This window comes from Argiope bruennichi, chromosome 8, assembly GCF_947563725.1.
Source record: "Argiope bruennichi chromosome 8, qqArgBrue1.1, whole genome shotgun sequence".
NCBI lineage: Eukaryota > Metazoa > Arthropoda > Arachnida > Araneae > Araneidae > Argiope > Argiope bruennichi.
Genome location: NC_079158.1, coordinates 79,426,014 through 79,448,622, shown reverse-complemented (window position 1 = coordinate 79,448,622; position 22,609 = coordinate 79,426,014). Strand labels below are relative to the sequence as shown.

The 22,609-nt window shown below is 27.8% G+C and overlaps 1 protein-coding gene across 1 annotated transcript in view; it reads right to left on the bottom strand.

The window, feature by feature from the left end:
• LOC129981975 (cell adhesion molecule Dscam2-like) overlaps positions 1 to 22,609 on the bottom strand; it is a 560,888-nt gene that overhangs the window by 206,605 nt on the left and 331,674 nt on the right. Inside the window, exons 8-10 of the mRNA XM_056093054.1 lie at positions 7,546 to 7,707; positions 7,183 to 7,470; positions 56 to 175 (exon numbers count right to left, since the gene is read on the bottom strand). Coding sequence (XP_055949029.1) covers positions 56 to 175; positions 7,183 to 7,470; positions 7,546 to 7,707 — 570 coding nt within the window. The remainder of the gene's footprint in view (positions 1 to 55; positions 176 to 7,182; positions 7,471 to 7,545; positions 7,708 to 22,609) is intronic.

The following is a 22,609-nucleotide window of genomic DNA, read 5'->3' as shown; positions in this document are numbered from 1 at the left end:
CATACTAAAATAGTATTTAATACAAAGATAAAGGAATATGTGTTTTTGCTCCTACCTGTTGCTTTTTTCCACCTTATAAGTGGCTGTGGGTATCCTTCTGCTTGGCAGTCGAAAACAACAGAATCCCCGACGACAGCAGTTGCATCAGTTGGCTCCACACGCCATCTTGGAGGAACTGGTAACGTGAAGAAAAAATAGCTATAATCTTTGAAATCTAATAAGTGAATGACTTTCAACAGGTTTTGAATAAGATTCAAAAGTAAGAAAAATATTAATTCCTTTTAATAATCCAGTGGTGGTTTTTTATTTAATTCCGAAAGTAGCAAGATTTATAGCAAAGTAATATAGACTTTAAAGTGAAACCGTAGATATTCATACATAAAACCATACATAATTTACGGTGAATATAGATGTGAGCTAAAATAATATATGAAAGATTAATATCAATCAGTCTGAAAAATAAATAGGTTGTAAGCCAAACGGTGGTAAATGGAAAAGTTATTTTTATTTTAAAGAAATAATAATTTTTAGACTATAAAAATTTTTTTAAATGCCAAAAATTTGTTAAATAACGATTCTGGGATCTGAAATCAAATATCATACACCCATGCATATTTATAGAATGACACTTATTTCTTTGTATTAGCAAATAGTATTGCATAGTGTCTTCACTATCTTGTTCTATATTGTGAATGTCTGACAGCATTATGAAAATGCTACAAAAATCCTGTAGAACATTCAATAATAATAGGGCCACCATTTACACTACATAACACGACAGTGCATTTTGAAATAAGCAAAAATGGACAGATATATGAAAATTTATTTTTATTTTTTCATCCCCAAAATGTATATTTATATTCAATAAAACAATGTCATAAAATATATTGTTCAATAGAAGGAATATTTGAAGGGCCTAGAGAAAAAAAATACACTTTAATGTCTTTTCTCAAAATGATATTTTGAATAAATTTAAATATCTGAAATATTCCGGATATGTTAATTTATGAGGAAATTAACTATAATTGATAATAAATAATGATTTTGCTTAAACATTAAAAAAAATAGTGAATGCATTTTAAATTTCAAGGGGTTTTTTTAGATATTAAAAGTCAATTTTAGTTAAACAAAATAATTACTAACAAATATTCAATAAATTTGTATAAAAATATTTCTAAAAATTAGTGTTTCATTGGAATTAATAAATCAAACAGTTTTGGTCCAAATATATTTATTTTGGTGAATAAAGAAAAAAATTAAAAATTAAATGGCTTGTTGTATTTTAAATTTTTAAAAAAAAATATGTATTTTAATTTTTTTTTAAAAATAATAAATTTAGTAAAAAAAGATTTTTAAAGAAATTTGAAGTATTTAAATTTTAATACATGATTAAAAAAATCATAACCTTAAGTGAATAATTCGGAAAAGTGCCAAATAGAGTCCATCTTACCCTTAAGTTACAAGCGAACCTTTGATTGAAAAATAATGAAATTGTGTAAAGAGAAAATTTGTTCTAAGAAATGCATTCAAAAATATTTTTTTTCTGCAAATGCTGTCACACTCAAATGAATTGAATAATTTCTGCTATAGGAGTCAAAACAAAATGAAATATTTTAAGACCAAATCTCATATTGATTCTTTGAATGACGCTTGATTAATAACTTGTGGTTTGATTGGAATCTTTCTTAACCTGGTTTTCTACTTTTCCAGCTTTATAAGACGTTGTTCGATTCCACGATCCATTCTTTCCACATTTGGCCATATTCCAAACTTTACCTCCTACCTTTGAGCGTGTGTTGTTTGACAAATGAAAAATATTATTCTGCCAATATCTCTCAAAGTATTTAAAAATCAATTCCTCGGGGAACCATAAATTAAAGACCTTTTCATGAAACACAATCATTAGGGGGACTTCAGTCTTTAATCTTCGAATTTCGTTGTCCAAGAAAAGAGAACTTGTCGATAAAAGGTATTTAGGCGATCCTAAATTTTCGTCATATTCTCGGATCTATAGCGAAAGAAGAAGAAAAAATAAATAACAAAAAAGTCGTGAGTGAGTGAAAAGAAATAAAGTAGACCCAGAAATCGGTTACAGCGTCAAACGCACCTGCTACCGTTAGAAGACGAGATATTCGTATTTGCACCAGATGGCGCTGAGGAGCTCGTTAGTAGTAGAGTCACCAGGGGTAAGTAGACTTTGCAAGAGCTTGAGAAAGACATCGAAAAAGATTTGCTTTTTCAATTTTTTTTTTCCTTTGAAATATCAACAGTGAAGAAGGTATATCAACAGCATATCAGGAGTATTAAATAAGATTAAGAAAAGAGGAACGGCGATCCCATTTTATTTTGTGTCCTAATGACGCCATCGAAGAATCGTTTTGTTGAAATTCGTTTAAACGAAGGAAAAAAACATTAAGCTGCACTCTTCTGTGTCATTGCACAAAAGACCAAAGCGAATGTGTGATATACTGAAAGAATGAGAAAACACCTTAGTATGTAATCCCAGTGATTTTTCTTGTTGAAGTACTTGAATCAACTAGTAATAAAGTAGCACAAGTGGCTTGAATCAATACTTCTCTTTTATTAAATATTGTGTCACATTGATTACGGGTATTAGAGAGGGAAAGGAAAGACCTACAAATGATTTCCATTATGCATCAAATGTAATGAATGATTATTTTAAGATAGTGTTTAATTTGTTGATTTAAAAACTTCATTGGTAGGGATATTGATATAGGTTCAAGTTAAAAAAATGAAACTGGAATTATTTTTTCATATGCTATCGAATATAAATCCATTACAATAAAAAAAAAAAAACAACTCTTATAAAAGTATTTTGAAAAATACTATTATAACATATTTTTTGGAGTAAATGCAGCCAAAAAAATGTATTTTTTTTTAAATTAGCAATACGTAGATTTAATATTTTAAATTCGCATTCTAAAGATACATAATTAAAAAGAAATATTTTGAGTGATTCATCTTGATCCATTTTAATTATGTATATACTTCAAATCAAGGGAAATGAAAGAGGATAATTATTCTACAATTAATGGTTTCAGAAAAATAATGAAAATAAAATGTTTTCATAAATTCGCCTCCATTAAAATAGCGACATCTATTGATAAGTCTAAGAAACCCTTCAGCACGTGAAACCATAATATAAATAATATGTCATTCTATATGAATTATGACAATGTAATTCTTTATAATCTAATATGAATTGTAAATTAAAGATTGAAAAAAAAACTATAAATCTTTTTTTTTATTTCCTAAAAATAACTAAAGATAAGGTTTTTGAAAATGTTGAAAAAAAAAACTATAAATATTTTTTATTTCCTAAAAATAACTAAAGATAAGGTTTATTGGTTATTATTTTAAGGTTAGATAAGGTACCTGAAAATAATAAGGTTCTTCGGTTATTATTTTAAGGTAAGGTTAGATACCAAAAAATAAAAAGTTTTTTTCCTGAAAATAATAAGGTTTTATTAATGCACTTATTATTTTCAGGAATTATTTGTAGCGCATTATTAAAACCTTATTTAATGTTTTTAAAATTTCTTTTACTTTTTTATCCGAAGTATGAGCAGAAATAGATATCTAAAAGACAGATATTTATGTGTATTTTTTTTGTTTAACAAAATAAACAATAGACAAAAATTTTCAACAAAATCTTTCATCATTCTTCAACTACAAAAACATCAAAATTTTTCTTTATCCTTCATCAGATATAATTAATATTGTTTATTTAAACAATTTTGCCATATTTACTTAGAAGTTTCTCAGTGAGTAATGCATTAATGCTATTTTGATGGTTCAAACCCTATAATATAATTCTAGGACTGAAATTATCAAATAATTATTATTCAAAGCTGAACAATGCTATTGATCACTCCACTCATAATTTACAATCCTAATAAGATGATTATTGTAATTGAGAGAGTATTACACCATGGTCAATTGATTCTCAATAAAACTTTACATACCATGAATAACAAATGCAAATAAATTTAGTTTTTAAGTGACATATATTACAATTACATCTTGTAAATTAAAATATACATCTTTTGACTTCAAATATATGTACATATATATTTTATTTAACTACGAAATATGCTTATTTGCCTCTAAATGAAGAACAAATTCTATCCGACACAGCCCTCAATATTTAGTTATATTACCTGTAATCTACTATGATTTAAACCATGGAAATATCATGGTGGTACGATAGCTTTTTAAAATAGAAAATATCCAAAATCTGAATTTAATTAAGGTGATATAATATACGTAACGATACACACTTAAGTCAAATCCAAGTATGGCATAAAATCTTAGCAAAAATGTCTGCTCTTTATTCAAAGATGATTAATACTCTTAATTAAGAATTGCAATCGATAATAAAAGACATAAAGAGTGAAAAAGGAAATGAGGAGCACTTTTTAAGTTCTTCACCGCAGAGAAGAAACTGAAATTGATTGCAATTCTGGCATAACACCCCAAAAGTTTCGTAGATTGCATCAGATAATATTTATTAATGGCCTTCTTATTTAAGTTAGTTGAAATTAATTCGGAATAGTTCGTGGATCTAGTTATTTTTTATCCGCATTAAATTTGTTATTTTCTTTTTTTCTGTAATTGATTTCGTGTAATGACTTGGTTTTGGCGTTCTTCCTACAACCTACACTTAGAAATAAATCTTATTTAAAAAAAAAGTAAGTAAAGATTAGTTTCTTCTCTGCTGCAAATGATTTATTCTCATCATGTCAGAAAGAAAAATTAACATAATCTCCCATTTTGTTTTTTTTATCGTTTAATCAAAATGAAGATTCCTTTGCTTAAAAGAAACTAGGATTTATTACGCAATTTAATTATAATTAAATCCGAGCACTTTTTCCCGCAGATTCTAAATTAAGGCGAATTGTAAACATTCTTAGTAACTGCTAGCAACTAAAACCTATCAATTTTCTTACCAAATTTAATACCTTGAAAGATTTTTTGAACAAAGCTGAAGGAAGTAAAAAAATTTAATATATTTAGTTATAATATTGTATTTTGAAACATGTATCTCATTCCATATTGATAAGTAATTAATTTTCGGTGTTATATTGCAATAATGAAGCTTGATAACCATAGCATATGAAACCATAATTCATCAAAAAATTTAATTTTTTTATATTGCATCTTACTGAGTAAGTATTATTAATGAAATAATTTTTTAAAGTTTCAAATTGTATTTAATATGTAGATCAAATTATTCATTGTCTTGCAGTAATTCTGCTTCAATTAGCGAAATTATCATATGCTTTTAGATTAATTAATGTTTACTAAGAAATTTCATTTAAGTGATAACCTTATTTTAAAAATTCATCCTTTAAATTCTCTTCATACTCAAATGATAATTCTAATCAACAAATTATTCAAATATCTTGCATATATCAAGTTCACACAGGTAATATTTAATTATTTAATTCATTGCGGTTAATCAAGACAATTCCATTTTCGAAAAATAATTACACTAAAAGGAATTATTAATTACATTATCTTTCTAAATTTGAAAGACTGCTGAGATTAAAAAAAAAAAAAATACATGCATTTTCTGTACAGTGAGCTTACATATAAACCTGCCATACTTTTAAAGTATTGTCAATATCCTTTTTTTTTGTTACAAAGATTTCGTGCTTTTTTTAATAGAGTGTAAAATAACTGCGAATCCTTATCAACAAGCGCAGAACTGTTCACTGTTTTATACGATCTGAGGAAACTGATACAAAATCTACCCTTCGGTATGGTTCTAAAATTAACGAAACAGTAAATTACAATTTTGTTCATTTTTTCAATGAAAACAGAATACACTCGAAAATATTTCATTTGAGAAATAGCTCCAAGGGTTTCACTGCTAAAATAGCTGCAATAAAAGAAGCAGGTCATTATGTTTTTGAAAACAATTTTTCTGGATTCCAAATTTTCTCTAATGACAATAGCAACTGCAGAAGAAAGGTTATTCGTTAATGAATTAAAAAATCAAATCACCAATTATAATAATCATAATAGCAATAAAAAATTCTTCTGGATTAAAGTAGATTATATGTTTAATAAAACGAAGGAGATGAATTCGCCAAAATAGCTTCAACAAAGCATCAAACTGATTATTATTTTGCTCACACAAAAATCCAAGTAAGAAATAGCAACAAAAATAATTACGGAGTAGCAAGCAAGATAGAATGCAGCAATAAAAAAACTGTTAGATGAAAAAAATTAATAAAATTAAAATGAGATTGTAAAGGGATTTTTAGATCAGTGAAATTTACACCACTCTAATTTTTGAAGGACATCAGGTACGACTCTTCAATAAACCAGCAACATGTGTACTTGCGAACTCATAGAAGATTCATTTGAACATAAGAGAATCTTGTGGCGAAAATTTGGAAAAATGTAGGCTTCAAAAACTATGTTCACCCCGCTCATTCATAAATAAGCTAAAATGTGTTCCTCACCTACTAATGACAACTTAACTTAATGAAATGTATCAGACCATTAATTCCATCTCTGACTTCTTTGTTTGTATTATTTACTTGTATTTATTTATTTACTTGATTTTTATTTATTTTTTGTTCAAATGTATTTTATAACTTAACATTTTCTTGGAATAGCTTTATTTTTTTTTTCCAAAATGATTTTTTATCTTTTGCTGCATATGTACTGTCATTTCTTACTTTGTTTTTTATTTCTATTTTTATTTACTTTTTTTACTACTATTATTTATATTATTTTTATTTATTTTTTACCTTTTTGTTCTTTATTTTTTGTTAGTTATTTGCTAATATATATGTATATTTTTATTGATGTTCATTCTTTTATATAATATATTGTGACTTTACGCTGGTGGATATATATGTGATTTTTTGTCTTTTTTTATTTGTGCTAAAGGAAGGATCCCTTTCATCTACCCTCAACACAGCATAGGATAATTCGGAGTTCCTTGATTGAATACATTCAAGATAAGGAGTCCGCAAATAGCACGATTTATTTTATTTGTGAGTATTGTTTTTCTGTTGAACCTATGACGTTTGCATGACTATTCAGAAGATATATGCAATGATATTATTCTCCCTGAATTTATCCAATAATAATAGTGGCAATAATATGTTGAACTATTATTTCATAATAAAATTGATAACGTACCATTTACCAGCATAGTTGCAGTGAAATTTGATTCTCCAGCAGCATTTTCAGCTAAACATGTGTAATTGCCATTATGATTTCTTCCAACACTATTAAATACCAATGCAGATCCTAGATGCCCCATGGATGATTCATCGATGTTCAACATCTTCTTGTTCAAGGTCATACCATCTTTTAGCCATCTTATAGTAATGGGTGGATCGCCTGTCAACACGCTGCAAGTTACGATGACATGATTACCTTCAGCAAGGAATTTTGGGAAAGCGAATGGGTTGATTCTTGGTTTCTCTGAAAATAATAACAGGGATTATTGCCTAATTAGCTCATTTGTTGAGTAAAGATTATCTGCAAGGAAGCACTTACTCATGACTCGAACATGCAATTCCTTTTGAGCTCGCTCTTTTTGCTTGTTGACAGCTGTACAAACATATGTTCCTTCATCAGTTTCTCGTGTTACATCCTTGACATAGAAACTACCATTCATATTTACTTGCTGCCGTTCGTTAAATGGCAATTCTCTTCCATCTATCAGAAAGAAAGAATAATCATTAATTAATTAGAAAAATCAAGCGAAAGAATAGTAATAATTGCAATTGTAATGATTTTTACAACGGGACTTCTCGGTTATAGAACTTAATGCTTATTATTAAAAAAATAACACAAAAAACGAAATTCAGGAATTTATGAAAGAGCTATTTGTAAATCATAATTATTTTATTGCAAACATTTTATCATGCCATCTATAGCTTTTTTATATAAACCATGCGCTATTTTATAATTTATTTTGTTAGCTAAATTTACAAATATCAAAATATAATAAAATTTACACTAGGAGGAAATAATCGCTTAACGCATTTTGCCACCTCAAGTTGTTATTTAAGATGTATAAAACCTATCAACCTAACGGAGCTTTCAGACCTTTATATATCTCGGATTATATAAACAAATTTCTCACCAATATTGATGGCATAGTATTTTTTTCTCAGTTTCATGTTTCTTGATTTTATGAAGATTCAGAGAAACTAAATAATAAATGAGAGATTTTGGATGTATCCCCTTAAAATGATTTTTTTTTTTTCAGATTCATTATTTTCGTGTTTCCATGCAATAAAATATTTTCGACAAATTGAAACACTTAAGTTAATATTTATATAAAAGTTCAAAAATGTAAGATAAAAATATTCTGTTCAAATATTTAATAAGGTGAAATATGTTATATATAACAGAATTTTCATTCAATAAATTCATTTTTCATTTATACATTTTAAATTTGTATCAGTTCTCCACAGCTGAAAAATATGATTCAATATTAAAATAGTTGCATAGACAGGAAAAGAAATGAAGATAAATAAATATTGTTTCTAAATTTTTAAAGATAATTATTATGCTGACGTATCGAAAAATAGTTTTAAACGAAGCAAAAAGTCAAAAGAGACAAAGAAAATCTGTTGAAAGAAATAAACTGAAAAGTAAAAACACGGATTTTCATAAATGCGTAACAAATTATGAAATCAAATAATAAGTATGTGAAGAAAAAAATTCATATTCATATATTTGAGAGCATGAAAATATGAAATCAAACTAAGAAAAGCAAATGTTAATGCTCATTAAAATAATTATATATATATTTTTTTCTAAAAACTATTTTTTTCTAAAAAGAAATTTTATGGTAAACGTCTACAGCTTGTTTGTATTTTTTAAAAATATAATTCTTAACATTCACAACAGTAATTGCATATAAAAATCCATTTAATATTTTAACAACTCATATGTGTATAAATTATATTATAAAAATGTGGAAGATTATTGTTATAAAATAAAATTAGACATACTTAAATTTTTCTTATTTTAATTAAAGAAAATTTATATGGAGGAACAATTAATATCACTAAAATCTGATTCTTAAGTGTGTAAAAGTGAATTTTATTCAATAATGTACTCGAAAGCCAGAAAGAAAACTTTAAACTTCGATTCATTTTTTTAATGCATACATTTAAATTTTGATAGTGCGCACTTTTTAAATGAATTCCCTCTACCCAAAGGCAACTAAATGCAAATTTGGAAATTTCATGTTCCATACAGTGTTTTATATGATTTTTAATACGCATATTAAATTATACAATTTACAAATAACATGCAAACTCAGTACTTTTAAAGCAAACCCCAAATAAATTCAGTACTTTTATAATGTTATAAATATATTTATATTTATTCATATCTGAAATGAAACTCTGATTTGCGATCGTATTAAAATTCTTATGAGTTTGGATTCAGAAGAAATAGCATAAATACTTGGACTGGCAATTTAAGAGCAGATGCATCATCTTGCAACATTTACAAGAGATATCTTCCTGTTCTACAAACCACAGGAAAATGATGTTATCCAAACAGGAGCATATTTCTTATACCATTAACTGAGCTTGCATTAAAAGCTTTCCTCTGTACTATACGAGTAAAATCTGCTCCAGACTGGATTTACGTGGAATGAAAACATGCACTCGGTTTTCCCGAAGAAGAAAATAACTTCTTCTTGGATTACTTTTAAGAAAAAATGTGCTTGAGGTCGATTTGGTAAGAAACTCTTACTTTCGTTTTCACGGCTTATGTTGGAAAATAAGTTTTCCTTTAAGATACCAACTGAGATAGAGAAAAAAGGGAAGGATTTACAAAAAAGCTGCGTAAAATTAGAATTGCCCTGAGGATTTTGAAACAAAAAAAAAATATCTTCTAAGTTTACTAAGTATGCATGTTGGAATCCAAAATATGTTATTTGCGTTAAAATAACTAAAAGCATGTGGAATTTGAATGGACATCACGAATTGACAATAAACCATCTTTATGAATATGGAAAAGCACTTTTGACAATATTTGGAAAGGTGGGTAGTAGAGAAAAGAATACATACATGAAGTGTTGTCAAATGGTAAGAATAATAGTTATGGCACAAGTTCAAAAAACAGAAAAACAAAGCTGAACAGTAAAACATTCTGTCATTTAAAAGGATAATCTTAATTCACTGGTATAAGAAATTCACATATTTAAAAATTTTTGTACAAATTATAATAAATCAGAATAAAAAAAGTCATCTTCGCAGAAGAATTAATACTACACATTTAAAAAGTTAATCTAGTCAAGCTAAAATATTTTTTTAAGAAATTCAAAACAATCAAGTTTTTTTTATATCATTTTGATTAATATCATTTTTTATCATAATATAGTTTTTTTTATATTATAATACATTTTTAATAACGTTTGAAGATTTTCATTATATATATATATATATATATATATATATATATTAAGCAAAACAGGATGAAGTTAAATCACAATCATAATGGAATAATCATGACACATTGAAAAAAAAAGTAAACATATTTTTGAAAAAAATATGTTATACGATTTTAAAATACCTTAGGATTTTTTCTTATTCGTGAATTAAATATTATTTAATTTTAACACAAATTTTTAATATAATTCAGGCTAAATTAGAGTGAGCAGAATTACTTTGGCGATAAAATAAATATATTCCATTAAAAACCATTAAAACATTCAACCCAAAATTTGTTTCCTTGCAATTTTAAACAAATTAACAGTTTGTATAAGTGAATTAAATTTTCTATATTACTGATCAATAAAGAGTAAAATAATTAGAAGCCATGTATGAAAACACTATTTAATGCATGCTAAATAATTTATGAGTTAATTTCTACTTATTAAATATATTTGAATTAATAAAATTATACACACATCAAAGCTCAAATTTATGTCAATTTTAAAATGTCATTTGTTTATTCTTTAAAAACTTAGTAAATTAAAAGTGGTAAATATTTAAATTTCAAATTTTTTACTGCAATCGTATTCCAATATTCCATACTTTTCCAATACTGCATTACTGAAATTTGTATTGCATTCTGCCCCCTAATCTAATCAAATTCAAGTATGAGAGAGGGATTAAGGTAAACTATCTAAATAAGGTGACAATTTAATAAAAAGTGCGTCAAGTTTTGAAACTCTAAAAACATTGTTTCTTCTGATGAATAAAATTCTTTGAATTTTGGGAATTAGGGAATTTGTAAAATGCATTTTTCTATTATTATAAATATCTATTTTATTTTTAATAAAAATCATAAAATATTTACCAATTAGAAATATATTTCTGAATCCACGAGTTTATCATAAATAATCTAGACCTCAAATATTCCAGTTAGAATCAGATATGAAGTTCTGATGATATGAACTAAACTAATTACAGTTTCACAGGTTTTATGCAAAGGAAATTTCAAGTAATAAAAATTTATAATGTGAAAAATTTAATTTATATATTAATCAGAAAAATATAACAAAATTTTATTCACTTTCAAAAGTTATTTTTGATTTCTGAGAATCCAATCGCCAATTTTCTATAAAAAAATTAAATTTTTCACCCTTTTCTTTCCAATTACTTTGATTATCATTTAAAATCTCAAGAACACACCCATTTTTTTGTGTATCATAAAATTTTTTTTAAGTAAGAATTTTTCATATTTTTATTTAAATTATTATGTATCTCGAAATTTGCTTATTCTCTCATTCTGCGACACGTTACTTCCTTTTTCCTGAGCGAATACATCCTCTAGGTTAAGAATGTCTGATTTACATGACTGAAATAGCAATTCGATTTTTTTCTGAAAATGCAAATTGTATTAAATCAAAATTTAAAGTTAAATATATTAAAGTCAATACAACTAAAGAAATATTAATATATTTACTATAAAAAATTTAGCAAAATGGTAAAACGGAAATATATAATTTTCCAATATATTAAGATAGTAATTTCAGAAAATTACTATTTTATAAAGAACTATCTCCTTTAGAAAGTAATGTCCAAATGGACACATTTAGATAATGGTTCAATTCTTTCACTATCCACAAAAGCTATCAATCGAAATATTTCCAATTACTATATTTGTTTAATGCTTTATGCAAATATATTCCCTCTGAATTCAACTGCAAACACTGAGGGAAATGCTTAAAAGAAGACAATACGATGCAAAATTTCGAAAACGAATTTCCTTTTCTTATCTTGGTTTTTTCAGTGTGTTTGCTCTCGTTAAACTTTATAAAAACTCACCCACATTTTTTTTCTGTCCCTTGGAAAAAACTCTTATAAAAGAACAAAGACTCCTAATCGATTTTAAAGATAATACATATTTTAATTCTGGGATAAGAGTTCTTAGAAATTGATGGAGAAAAAAAACAAACTTTCTTTTCTTAAAAATATTAAAAAGAAAGGATTTAGATGGGCTTTGTTGATACTGTTTCATTATATTACTTCTAGGAGAGTATTCCAAGGATTATAATCAACTTATTATCAGTGAATGATCATTTTATATTGAGTTAAAAAATTACAACTTTGGAATTATTTCTGCTATTCATATGCATCCAGGATAATAGAAATGACAATCTTTCTCAGAACAACGTGGATGTAGAAAACTAATTTCGGTTCCATTACACATGCAAAGTTTCTCCTGTAAAAGATGTATAAATAGGAGAATTGGACATAACCAATATAATCGCGCATATTATGCGCAAGGAAGCAAGATTCTGCAGTGGAGTGAGGAAAATCCGCCATTATCCTTATCGTGGCCACTTAGGAAGGGATAACCAATTCCAATAAGATCCATATATGAGGTATTCTCCTTGTCTACTTAATAATCGATTACAGCTAAAATCTATCAAGGTGTACATTCACTAATTTTGAATTATATTGTGCTAAATTTATTAGGTTTAAATATAATGATTTGGACTGAAGGTGCGGTGAAGCAAATATATTTTTTTATACAAATTTTTCATCACTTTTTTCATCATTTACACTCCACCTTATCCGAAATGCATGTTTAAGAAAGATGGTCATCTTTTCATGCAGAAAATTACACGGCGGTTATAAAAGTGATTGATCTGTTTGGGACCATCTACAGCTAAAACTAGTGAGGCGGGAAAATAAACCTTCATATGCTATATCTGCCGGTCAAAAAGACAGACTCACCAAAAAAATGTAATAAAATCACATTACAAGAATGATTCTTTCAAAACTAAAATGGATTGCAAATAAAGAAAAGAAAATTGACTATGAAAAATTTAATTATTTTTCGACGGTTAAGAAATTTTTATTTTCATATGAATACATATGATTACATATAATATGAGCAACCACTGAAAATAAACTCATAAAAGAAACATTAGTGTTCTTTTGCTCATGTACAGCTCCCACAGTGGGACTTCACATATGGGGAAGGAAGTTTTTAGTGTGGCTATTGGTTATCGACATGTTGGTTGGAATGGATTTTTTACCCCCTACTGATAACGGGACTTGCTTCCTACCAGAATGATTCTGCCGTGGCCGATGATGGTACTTAAAACTCAACCATTGCTCCTGTCTATTCTGCCACAACATTCCAATCATTCAATTTTTTTCTATAATTTAAGATGTGGTGGAGTACCTGGATGCAACTCAAAGTACTTTTGTTTACCCATTACTTTTGATTACTTTATAAGTACTTTTGTACTACCGAAGACTTCTGATTACTCATCAGTACTTTTATTAACCTATACTTTTGATTACCCACTTACAACGTTTTCGATGTCCAATACTCATTCCTCCCCTTCGCACTTTCTACTTACGGTATTTTTTGGAGAAAATTATTTCCGAAAGTTTGAATACAAAACATTCATTCATTCATTTACTTTATTAATTTTAGCTGCAAATACTATCAAAGAAAAAAAAATATTTGTGGCCAACCGGTATTAAAATGGTATTGTCAGAACTGGTCAAATCATCTATCTGCAACTTTCAATTAATTTGTTACTAATTGAAACTGATTCTTATTTCGTAAACAAAAATAATTTTCGTATTTAAATTTATATGGATAGCAAAATATCAACTGATAGCAGAGGAGCATGATGATTCAATCAGATCCCACGGGCCTAATATATAACATGTAGTGATTTAATTTTGGAATTCTTGTATATCAATCCAGACGCGAAAACACATGCAATTCCCTCACAAAATGATGGAGTCATAGATAATGAATGGTCAAAAGACAAAATATATGCCTTATAAAGTATACTGAGTAACTGTGGTATGAAATGAATTGAGTATATTATCAAGAAGAAGTTCCATCCTTTCATCTCGGCTTTTCCGTCTGCAATTAATTTATAGGATGTAATATATTTATTATTGAAACTGCGAAAACAAAAATACAATAAATAATAATTGATTTGGAATAACAAAGACTGACTATTTTTTTAAGGAAGAACAGTTGATGAAAACTGGAAATATCTCAGATGTCCTCAGCAACCGTAGATAGGGAGATGAAATATCCTTACTGCAACTATTGAATACTCTTCGTTATATTAAATTTTTTTATTTCGAAAATTAGGAATATTGTTAGCTAAATAAATTGATTTATTACCTGGGAGGTATAATATAGTTTCTAATAAATCCGGATATTTCATAAACTAATGCAAATAGCTGCAATCGTTTCAAATAAACAATATCAAATTGAAAAAATACATATTTCGTTTATGTAGCTTAGAATTTAAAGAAACGAATCCTAAGGCAAAAACATTTAAAGTCTTAAAGTGCATTATTTACACAGCGACTATCTGTAAAAGTTGCATAAAATAAACATTCTTATGAATTATATGCATAACAAAATGTAAAAAAAAAAATAAGTGTTGCATAAACTGACTAGAGCTAACAAATAAATAACGAGGATTTTTGAATACAAATGAATTCTAATTCCGAAATTCGCTAAAACAAAAGCACTATTTTTATTTTCCAATTCAGATTCCTTATTTTATTTATACATGGCAAAATAAAATTTTACTAACTTCATTGAACTTTTCAGCGAATTGTAGTGACTTTTCAAGAAACCCATTTTTAGTGTATTGAAGCAAAAAGCCGAACTTAACACTACTATCATCTCACAACTTTCTATATGAAAATTATGGGTTAATTTAAAATAAAAATAGTCTGCATGATAAATTCTAGGAATATGTATATATATTCGCAAATTCCTAGAACGTGTGTGCTTAAACACACTTTAACAAACGGGTGAAGACATAACTGATCATGAAACAAAAGATCATACAAGATGCGTCAGTCTACATCACTGCACAAAAACAAAAGAAACCGACATTTTTCCCTTCAGTGATTTTACTACAAAATTTTGATAGGGATTTCTTTGACGCATGTTAATTTAAAGAAGAGAATCTTAAGTATTTTGAAAAGAATGTTGTAAGCATTAGGAATTTTTTTATCCCTTCACTCGGAGCATGAGAAAACGCCAAGTCGATAGTTTTCTAGAACACCTGTTAAACATAATTAAAAGTGGGTTATTTCATCAAAAAATAATAGAAAATTTTAGAATGAAGTTAATATGGGCCAAATCAAGATAAACATTAGGAAATCAATTAAGATTTTAAAATATGATTACTTACACACACAGAGAGAGTGATTATATATAATAAGCATATTTTGATTTGATTTTAACTGCAAGGGATATAATATGACTAAGGGCCAAATATTTAATAGAAGTCCTAATTCCAGGGTACGAACTCAAAGTATTGTTGAGGGTAAATAGTTTCTTCTCTTTGTAATTTCCTTTCGATTTCAGATGGAAATATAATTTAAGTGACTAAAACTTTCAAATATAAAATTCTTTAAAATTTAATTTTTTTCCAAAAATAATTTAAATTATTCACATTAAAAATCTTGCCAGAATTTCAATAGCTACATAGGTTAGGAGTTAGGGCTGAAAAGTGTTTATGCATTACGTAATCAAATGCCTGTTAATATTGTTAGAAATATAACATATGTTACATTCTCTTCCATCTTCTATGACCATCTCATTTCCATCCTTATGAAATTAAAACAGAAAAGGAAAGAATGGATAAGAAATGTTCTTTTCCGGATGTCTCCGGTCACAAGAAATATACACTTTTTTCTCGTCTTGCTTATAGAAATTCTGTATTATCTTTAAAGCTATTTATAATATTTAAAGTTCCATATAATATCTAAAGTCATATTTTTTAATCACTTTTCAATGTTAGTCTGAAGATTGTACAGCTAAAACTTCTTATCATTTTGATGACTCTACATGAGACAGACTTTCAGTATAAAAGTCACTCGAATGAAACAATGTATGTTTGTCTCATTCCAATTAAGCACTTATGTGTTAAATTAAATGAACAAAGTCATAGTAAGCTTTCGAGTCCTAAAACCAGTTTGAATAGTAATTTTAAATCTGGGGATTATAAAAGTTATTTCTCATTAGTTACTTTATTAAAAATTTACTGATTATTAACAAAAATCCAAATCCATTTCCTCATAAAATACTAGAAAGTTTTTTATGTTACTTCACATTTGGAATATTTGTGACCTATCATGAGAGAGAATGAAATGAAAATGTGCTTATTATATTGGATTTCGAGAACTATACTGGGCGATTCTCCAAAAATTCGATTTTCTAATTATTCCTAAATATATGGCTTTTTATTTTTAGAAAAAAAAAATGTAAGCGTTCTCAATAACTGCATACAAATTAGGAAAATTATTTAATTTTTTTTCTGAAAGGTTAAAAAAAAATTTAATGTGTCAAATGGTTACATTACAAATTAAATAATGTTCTAGTTACACAAATCACATCATAGCAATTCTGCAATAAAAATAAGAGTCCCTTTTTACCAATATATTATTTACAAAGCAAAAAAGAAATTTTGATAGTATTTTTAAAGGTAGAATTATTCATATCACAGCCATTTTGATATTTTTTCAATCTTCCCGCTTTAATTCTAGTACTGCTATTACGCTCTATCTGCTATCTATCGCTCTTTAATACAAATTTTTCTCAAAAAGAAATTAAAGAAGAATTTCCAAACTCTCATTACTACCTTATCGAACAATCATGTGGAGCTTATAAAAGTGCAGCCTAGTGACTACACGATGCAGTGTAGGGTTAGGTTTAAAAGAGGCTTTAAAGCTCGATTCCTTGCTGTTAAAGTGCTACATACAACTTCATATATGATGTAGGGGATAAAAAAATTATTTTAAAACAATGTCTTTTTGAACATGAATGATAAACTTTAGACTTAATCCATCATGATTCGTCATTATTTAACATCAGTCATTATAAACGATTTGTCTACATCTGCCTTTGTTACAATCGGAATTTTATTACATATCGTTTTACATAATCTTATCTAACATATACTCTTTAATCCAACAAAAGTTTTTCCACTATCGAACTTTGTGTCAATTTACTACCCTTGCTCTTTTCTCCTCGACATTTCATCCTTTTTGTTTGCTGCGCACAAGAAAAAAAAAGTATATCTTCTCTCTTCCAACAACAAAGAAAGTAACTAAAACAAGCAAAAGAAAATCCGAAATTGATAGTCACGCATTAGGTTCCAGATACGTCCTACATAACCTTGAGTAAAATAAAACACTTTTTTTTTATACCCAGAGAAAGAAAGTGAGAGAAGAATCCTCCAAAAAGCGGCGAAAACTATCCACAATGTGGCATTCCATCAGCCGCCCAGTTGAGCGTGTAGATATCCGGAATGAATGCACCTCCCCTTTCCTCCTTTTCCGATTGTCAATGGATTCATGGAAACTGGGGGGAGGCAGGAACTGAAAGGGACGTCCAAGAGGTCCTATCAGCTCCAATTCTCGGCCAGTTGATCTCAATGAGGTGAATGAGGTTATCGTGAGGTAGCCAGCTGAGGTCCTCTGGCAACAACGGGAATGTTGCCAAGGTCTATCTATTTAGAAGCGAAAGGCGTGAAAGGATTGGTGTAGGAAAGAACATAAAAGTAGATATCCTCCAGGAAGAAAGGGAGGATGCATTGGTTTGTCGATAAAGTATTTCTCGTAATCCCCACTGATTTTTCTCTTAGGAGGAAGAGACCATTAATGGTATTAAATGAATTCCTGCTGTGGTGGATGGGGAAGATTGTATCTTAGGGAGAGTACACTACAGCAGTAAAATTAAGAGAAATGGCTTTGTGTGAGGTCGGACACTTTTCCTTTCTTTCTCACTGATGTGCTTGACAAGAAATTACGCCATTCAATCAGTGTAATAATCGACTCGAGTTAGGCTTGCGTTTAATTTGATGAATGAGGAAATAATTTGAGTGAGAGTCATATGGTTTGTTTTTCTCTGTTTAATATTCAGTGAATTAAGTCTGAAGTCATTTGAGGAATTTTAATATAATTAAGATAAATAGCTTTATACAATAAGCAAAAATCAGAATAAAAAAGAAGACTATTAAATGAAATACGAGAAACGCTCAATATGATTTATTATTGCATTTAAAGTCTCTCTCAGTCTTTTTTTTTAAAAAAAAAATAAGAAATTAAACTTTTTGCATTTCATTCGTGACTTTTGAATTGGAAAGTATGAAATAAAATGAATTTTAATATGGTGTCTCTTACGTAGTATAGCAAAAAATATTTATTCAGATACATTCCGTTTTGCACGGCAAAATAATTTCATGATAGTACGAGAAATATTTTTATTTCTGAATTTTCCCAAATTGTGGTAAATTTATATTTGGAATCTAATACAATGAGAATGGCGTTGATTTTGAGATTTCTAATTTTTTACTAATCTTCAAATTTTAAATGCTACAAAGGCAAATTCAAATTATATATAATTTTTATGACTTTTGATGTTTAGTTATTTGTTTATTTTGACCGCGTATAATCCTACAGTAGTACCTAAAGAATGAACAATGCTATAAAAAAATTCTACGGCCTTCTAAGGTAGTCAAATGGATGCAGATATATCTTACATTTTTGTGCCATAACTTTGTCATATATCATTTAAAAATATTTTTACATCATCTTAAAATTAAAAAAAAACTTAGCTTTCCAGTGACATATCATAGAAAAATAATCGTAGGTAGAACTGCAATTATAGCAGTGAGACATTACATAAAAATTCCGTAACATGTCCAAATAAAAAAAGGGGCAACTTGATGTTTCGCTTGAACTTGAAGTTTCCAAATCGTTTAATAATTCTTTATTGCTGAGCTCCTTCCTGGCGCAACATAGTCAAAACCATGGCTCTTGAGCCAGAAAAATTAAAAATAAATCCAAATCCTTCATAGCATTGATACAGATTACATATTATTACATACAAATTACACATCTTATTGCTTCTTTTTTGTATACCACCTTATACATCAATTTCTTCTTATATTAAACTTTTTTTGATTCTCATCAATTGCTTTTTTTTATTCAATGAGAATTCAATGTTCTGGAATACTACACAGAAAGCTATTGTCATTCGATGAATATCGCGATTCTCATTCTCATTAAAGAAATCAGTTGCTTGGATGAATATTTGAGAAATCAGTAAGAGTGTTCTCCAAGGAACTTCTCGTATGCTCTACAAATCTCCCTTTCACCTCATAAAATTTTTAACTTTGGTTAAGGCTATGAATTCCGTGCATGGCAATGGTGAACGATAATTACGAAATATAGATCTACTGGGGGAATCCAGAATTTTTATTCAATTTATTGCTAGGCTATATATCTTGGATTCCATTTTTCTGACTGATTAATATCAAAATTTCATACCTCACTAAAATTGCAGTCACAAGACAATATACCGAATTTAATTGATAAAAATTGTTGCATTAATGATTTATTGCATTTACATGCAAGCGAAACCGCAAACTTACAGATGGTCAACAATCAAACAATTTGTTTCAAATATCTACATTTTAGATGCTAAACTATGTACTAAATTTTCTCACCTTGTTCTTTGCGTTTTGTACTTATCGATTTCACATATATATGTTTTCGAATATCTAGCCAGAGCAGATTTTCGGTGATTGGATTTCATTCAAAATCTGTTAGAAGTCTGCAAGTTTGATCGCCATTTCCAAATGAAAAATTTCAGTGGTCTAGTAGATACGTAGTCTAACAGGCAATAATGCCAATAATGCATTTTTCAGGTTCAAGAATATCTGAAACGTGGGGGTTCGTCAAAATTTTGAGTTCAAATAATTTAACAACTACAATACAATAACGAGAAGGTCAAAAATGTGGAAGATTTACTTTAGTTTAACTTTCGTCAGTGAAACGAACACACATTTTTTTTGTTCATCTTTGGTTAGTAAAGCAAACGTATAATTTATTTAAGTTTATTTTTCGTTGGTAAGAAAAATGTATATATCATTGGAAAAATGTATCAATTATTTCTAGTCTTTTTTTATATTAATCTCATTTCTTTACTTTTTTCCTTCGTTATAGTGGTTTTAACGGAATCATTGTGAGTGCATCAGTTACGAGACAAACTCAATTGCCATTGCACAGCCATTTAATAACTTTTCATGCTACATTATGATGAGGAAGCATCGCTTTTTTATAGTTTGAAAAATATTAAATGAATTCGAACATAAAAATTGAATTTCATATTTCACGTGTCTCAAGTGATTATGAAATGGATATGCGACATTTTTTTTTTTTTTTTCACAATAGGCCTATATACATGTACATTAGTTCTTTGAACAGAAACGGTATTGTCACTGTTGAATTTATTTCTTTAGCTCAATATTTATTTAAACATGCTACATAAGAAATAAGGCATTTTGAAAAATAGGAAATAAAATGATAATTTAAAATTACAGCTTATTTGAAATTTCAATTTAAACATAACTTTTTGAGATCATGTGGGTATTTTAATCAAGTATATTCATACTAAATTTAGGATTTATTTTTATTTAGGATTTTGAACATTTCTACTGCATCTGAACTGAAATCGTAGTTGCACCTTGTTCATGTTAATAATTCCAATTTCATTATGCGTTCAATATCTGAAAATATGAATCAAGATTGCATACAATGGTATACTTTTTATAAAATAAGCCAAAATATTTCTCTTTTTAAATAAATGTATGGTATGATATTTACAAGATGTGGTACAAAACTGTAAATGTCATATGGTAGCGTTATTGTCAGGTATAATATGCTAATAATAATGTTTTTGTAGAGGTTTGAAAGCTAATTATTCGAATAAATATCAGTGAATATGTATATATAAAATATTAGCATGATTCAATCCATGCTACATTTAAAATTCTTCAATGAAAAATTTATAATTGCAGAATTTGTTGATGAATACATATAATACAAATTTAACTAGAAGGTTTAAATGTTATGGTAAATAAATACGCTATTATACAAAAATTCAGCTTCTTCTCTTTTTTATATTAAGGCATTTTAATTCAAAAAGGTTTTTTGTAAAATAACCTCTAAGCATTTGCTTTTCAATGATAAAAATATTTAGACTATAAAGCGAGCAGTTATTTAAATTATAGTGCGGAAAACGAAAGAAGTCGCATTTCAAATTTCCAAACCATCACTTTTATTTAACTATTTTCTAGCTACTAAAGTTTCTGCTTAGTCAATTACTTTTTGGAATTTCCATATTTCCTTCATGGTAGTAAAAGAAAATCTCAACGATTTTACATTATCAAATATTTAAAATTTCTCTTTAATATAAGGGAAAAAATATGCAATTTGAGAACTGAAGATTCCTCATCGTCCATTTTTAACGTTTTTCTGCGACCAAATAACAAACCTTTCATCCATCATTTCCAATCAAATACCGCCTTTAAGAAAAGCATTTCTACCCCAAGATATAAAGATAGAATATTCTAGGTAATAAAAGAGCGCATGAGCATTCATCTCCACCATTGCAATAATCATTCCGTGATTTGTATATTTATTTTATTCTTCATCAACTATTTACATTCAGCTATTTTCAAAATAAATTGAAAGCGCGGAACAACAAAAATATATCTATATCTTTTGAAAAATGTACATGTACTCATAAGCACACGTACAGTCAAGAAGAAATAGGAATCTGCAGCGAGGCTTATGGGTATTAAATTTTTAAAAGACTCTGCCTTTGGCTATAAGGCACCGTCGATATTGGAGTTTTTAGGACTTTCCTTTAGACTCTTGTTCATTTTTTGCTTTTCAGTGACTTTTTTTTTATAAGTTGTTACCTAGCGAAATATGAAACACGTTTAGAAAAGTCCCTCGGGGAAGATTCTTCGAATTTTGTGTGGATGGAAGCTTTTGTTGGACGCATTCGAACTTTGTCACCCAGCCTTTTAAAAGTTCAGCAATGGGGCTAAGTTAGTTGATGGAAAGCATTATAAAAAGTTTATAGATATCCAATTTCTATCAACATAGGTCATTCGATAATGTTTCTATATAAAAATAGGATCAGATAATTTTGTATCTTTTCATTTTTATAAATGTACTTCCTTTATTACCAATATTTCTTTCCTCAATAAATCGTGAAAAACATTTAGAATAGACAAACAAAATAAAATATGATCTTGCCTAATGAAATTTGAAGGAAGTTT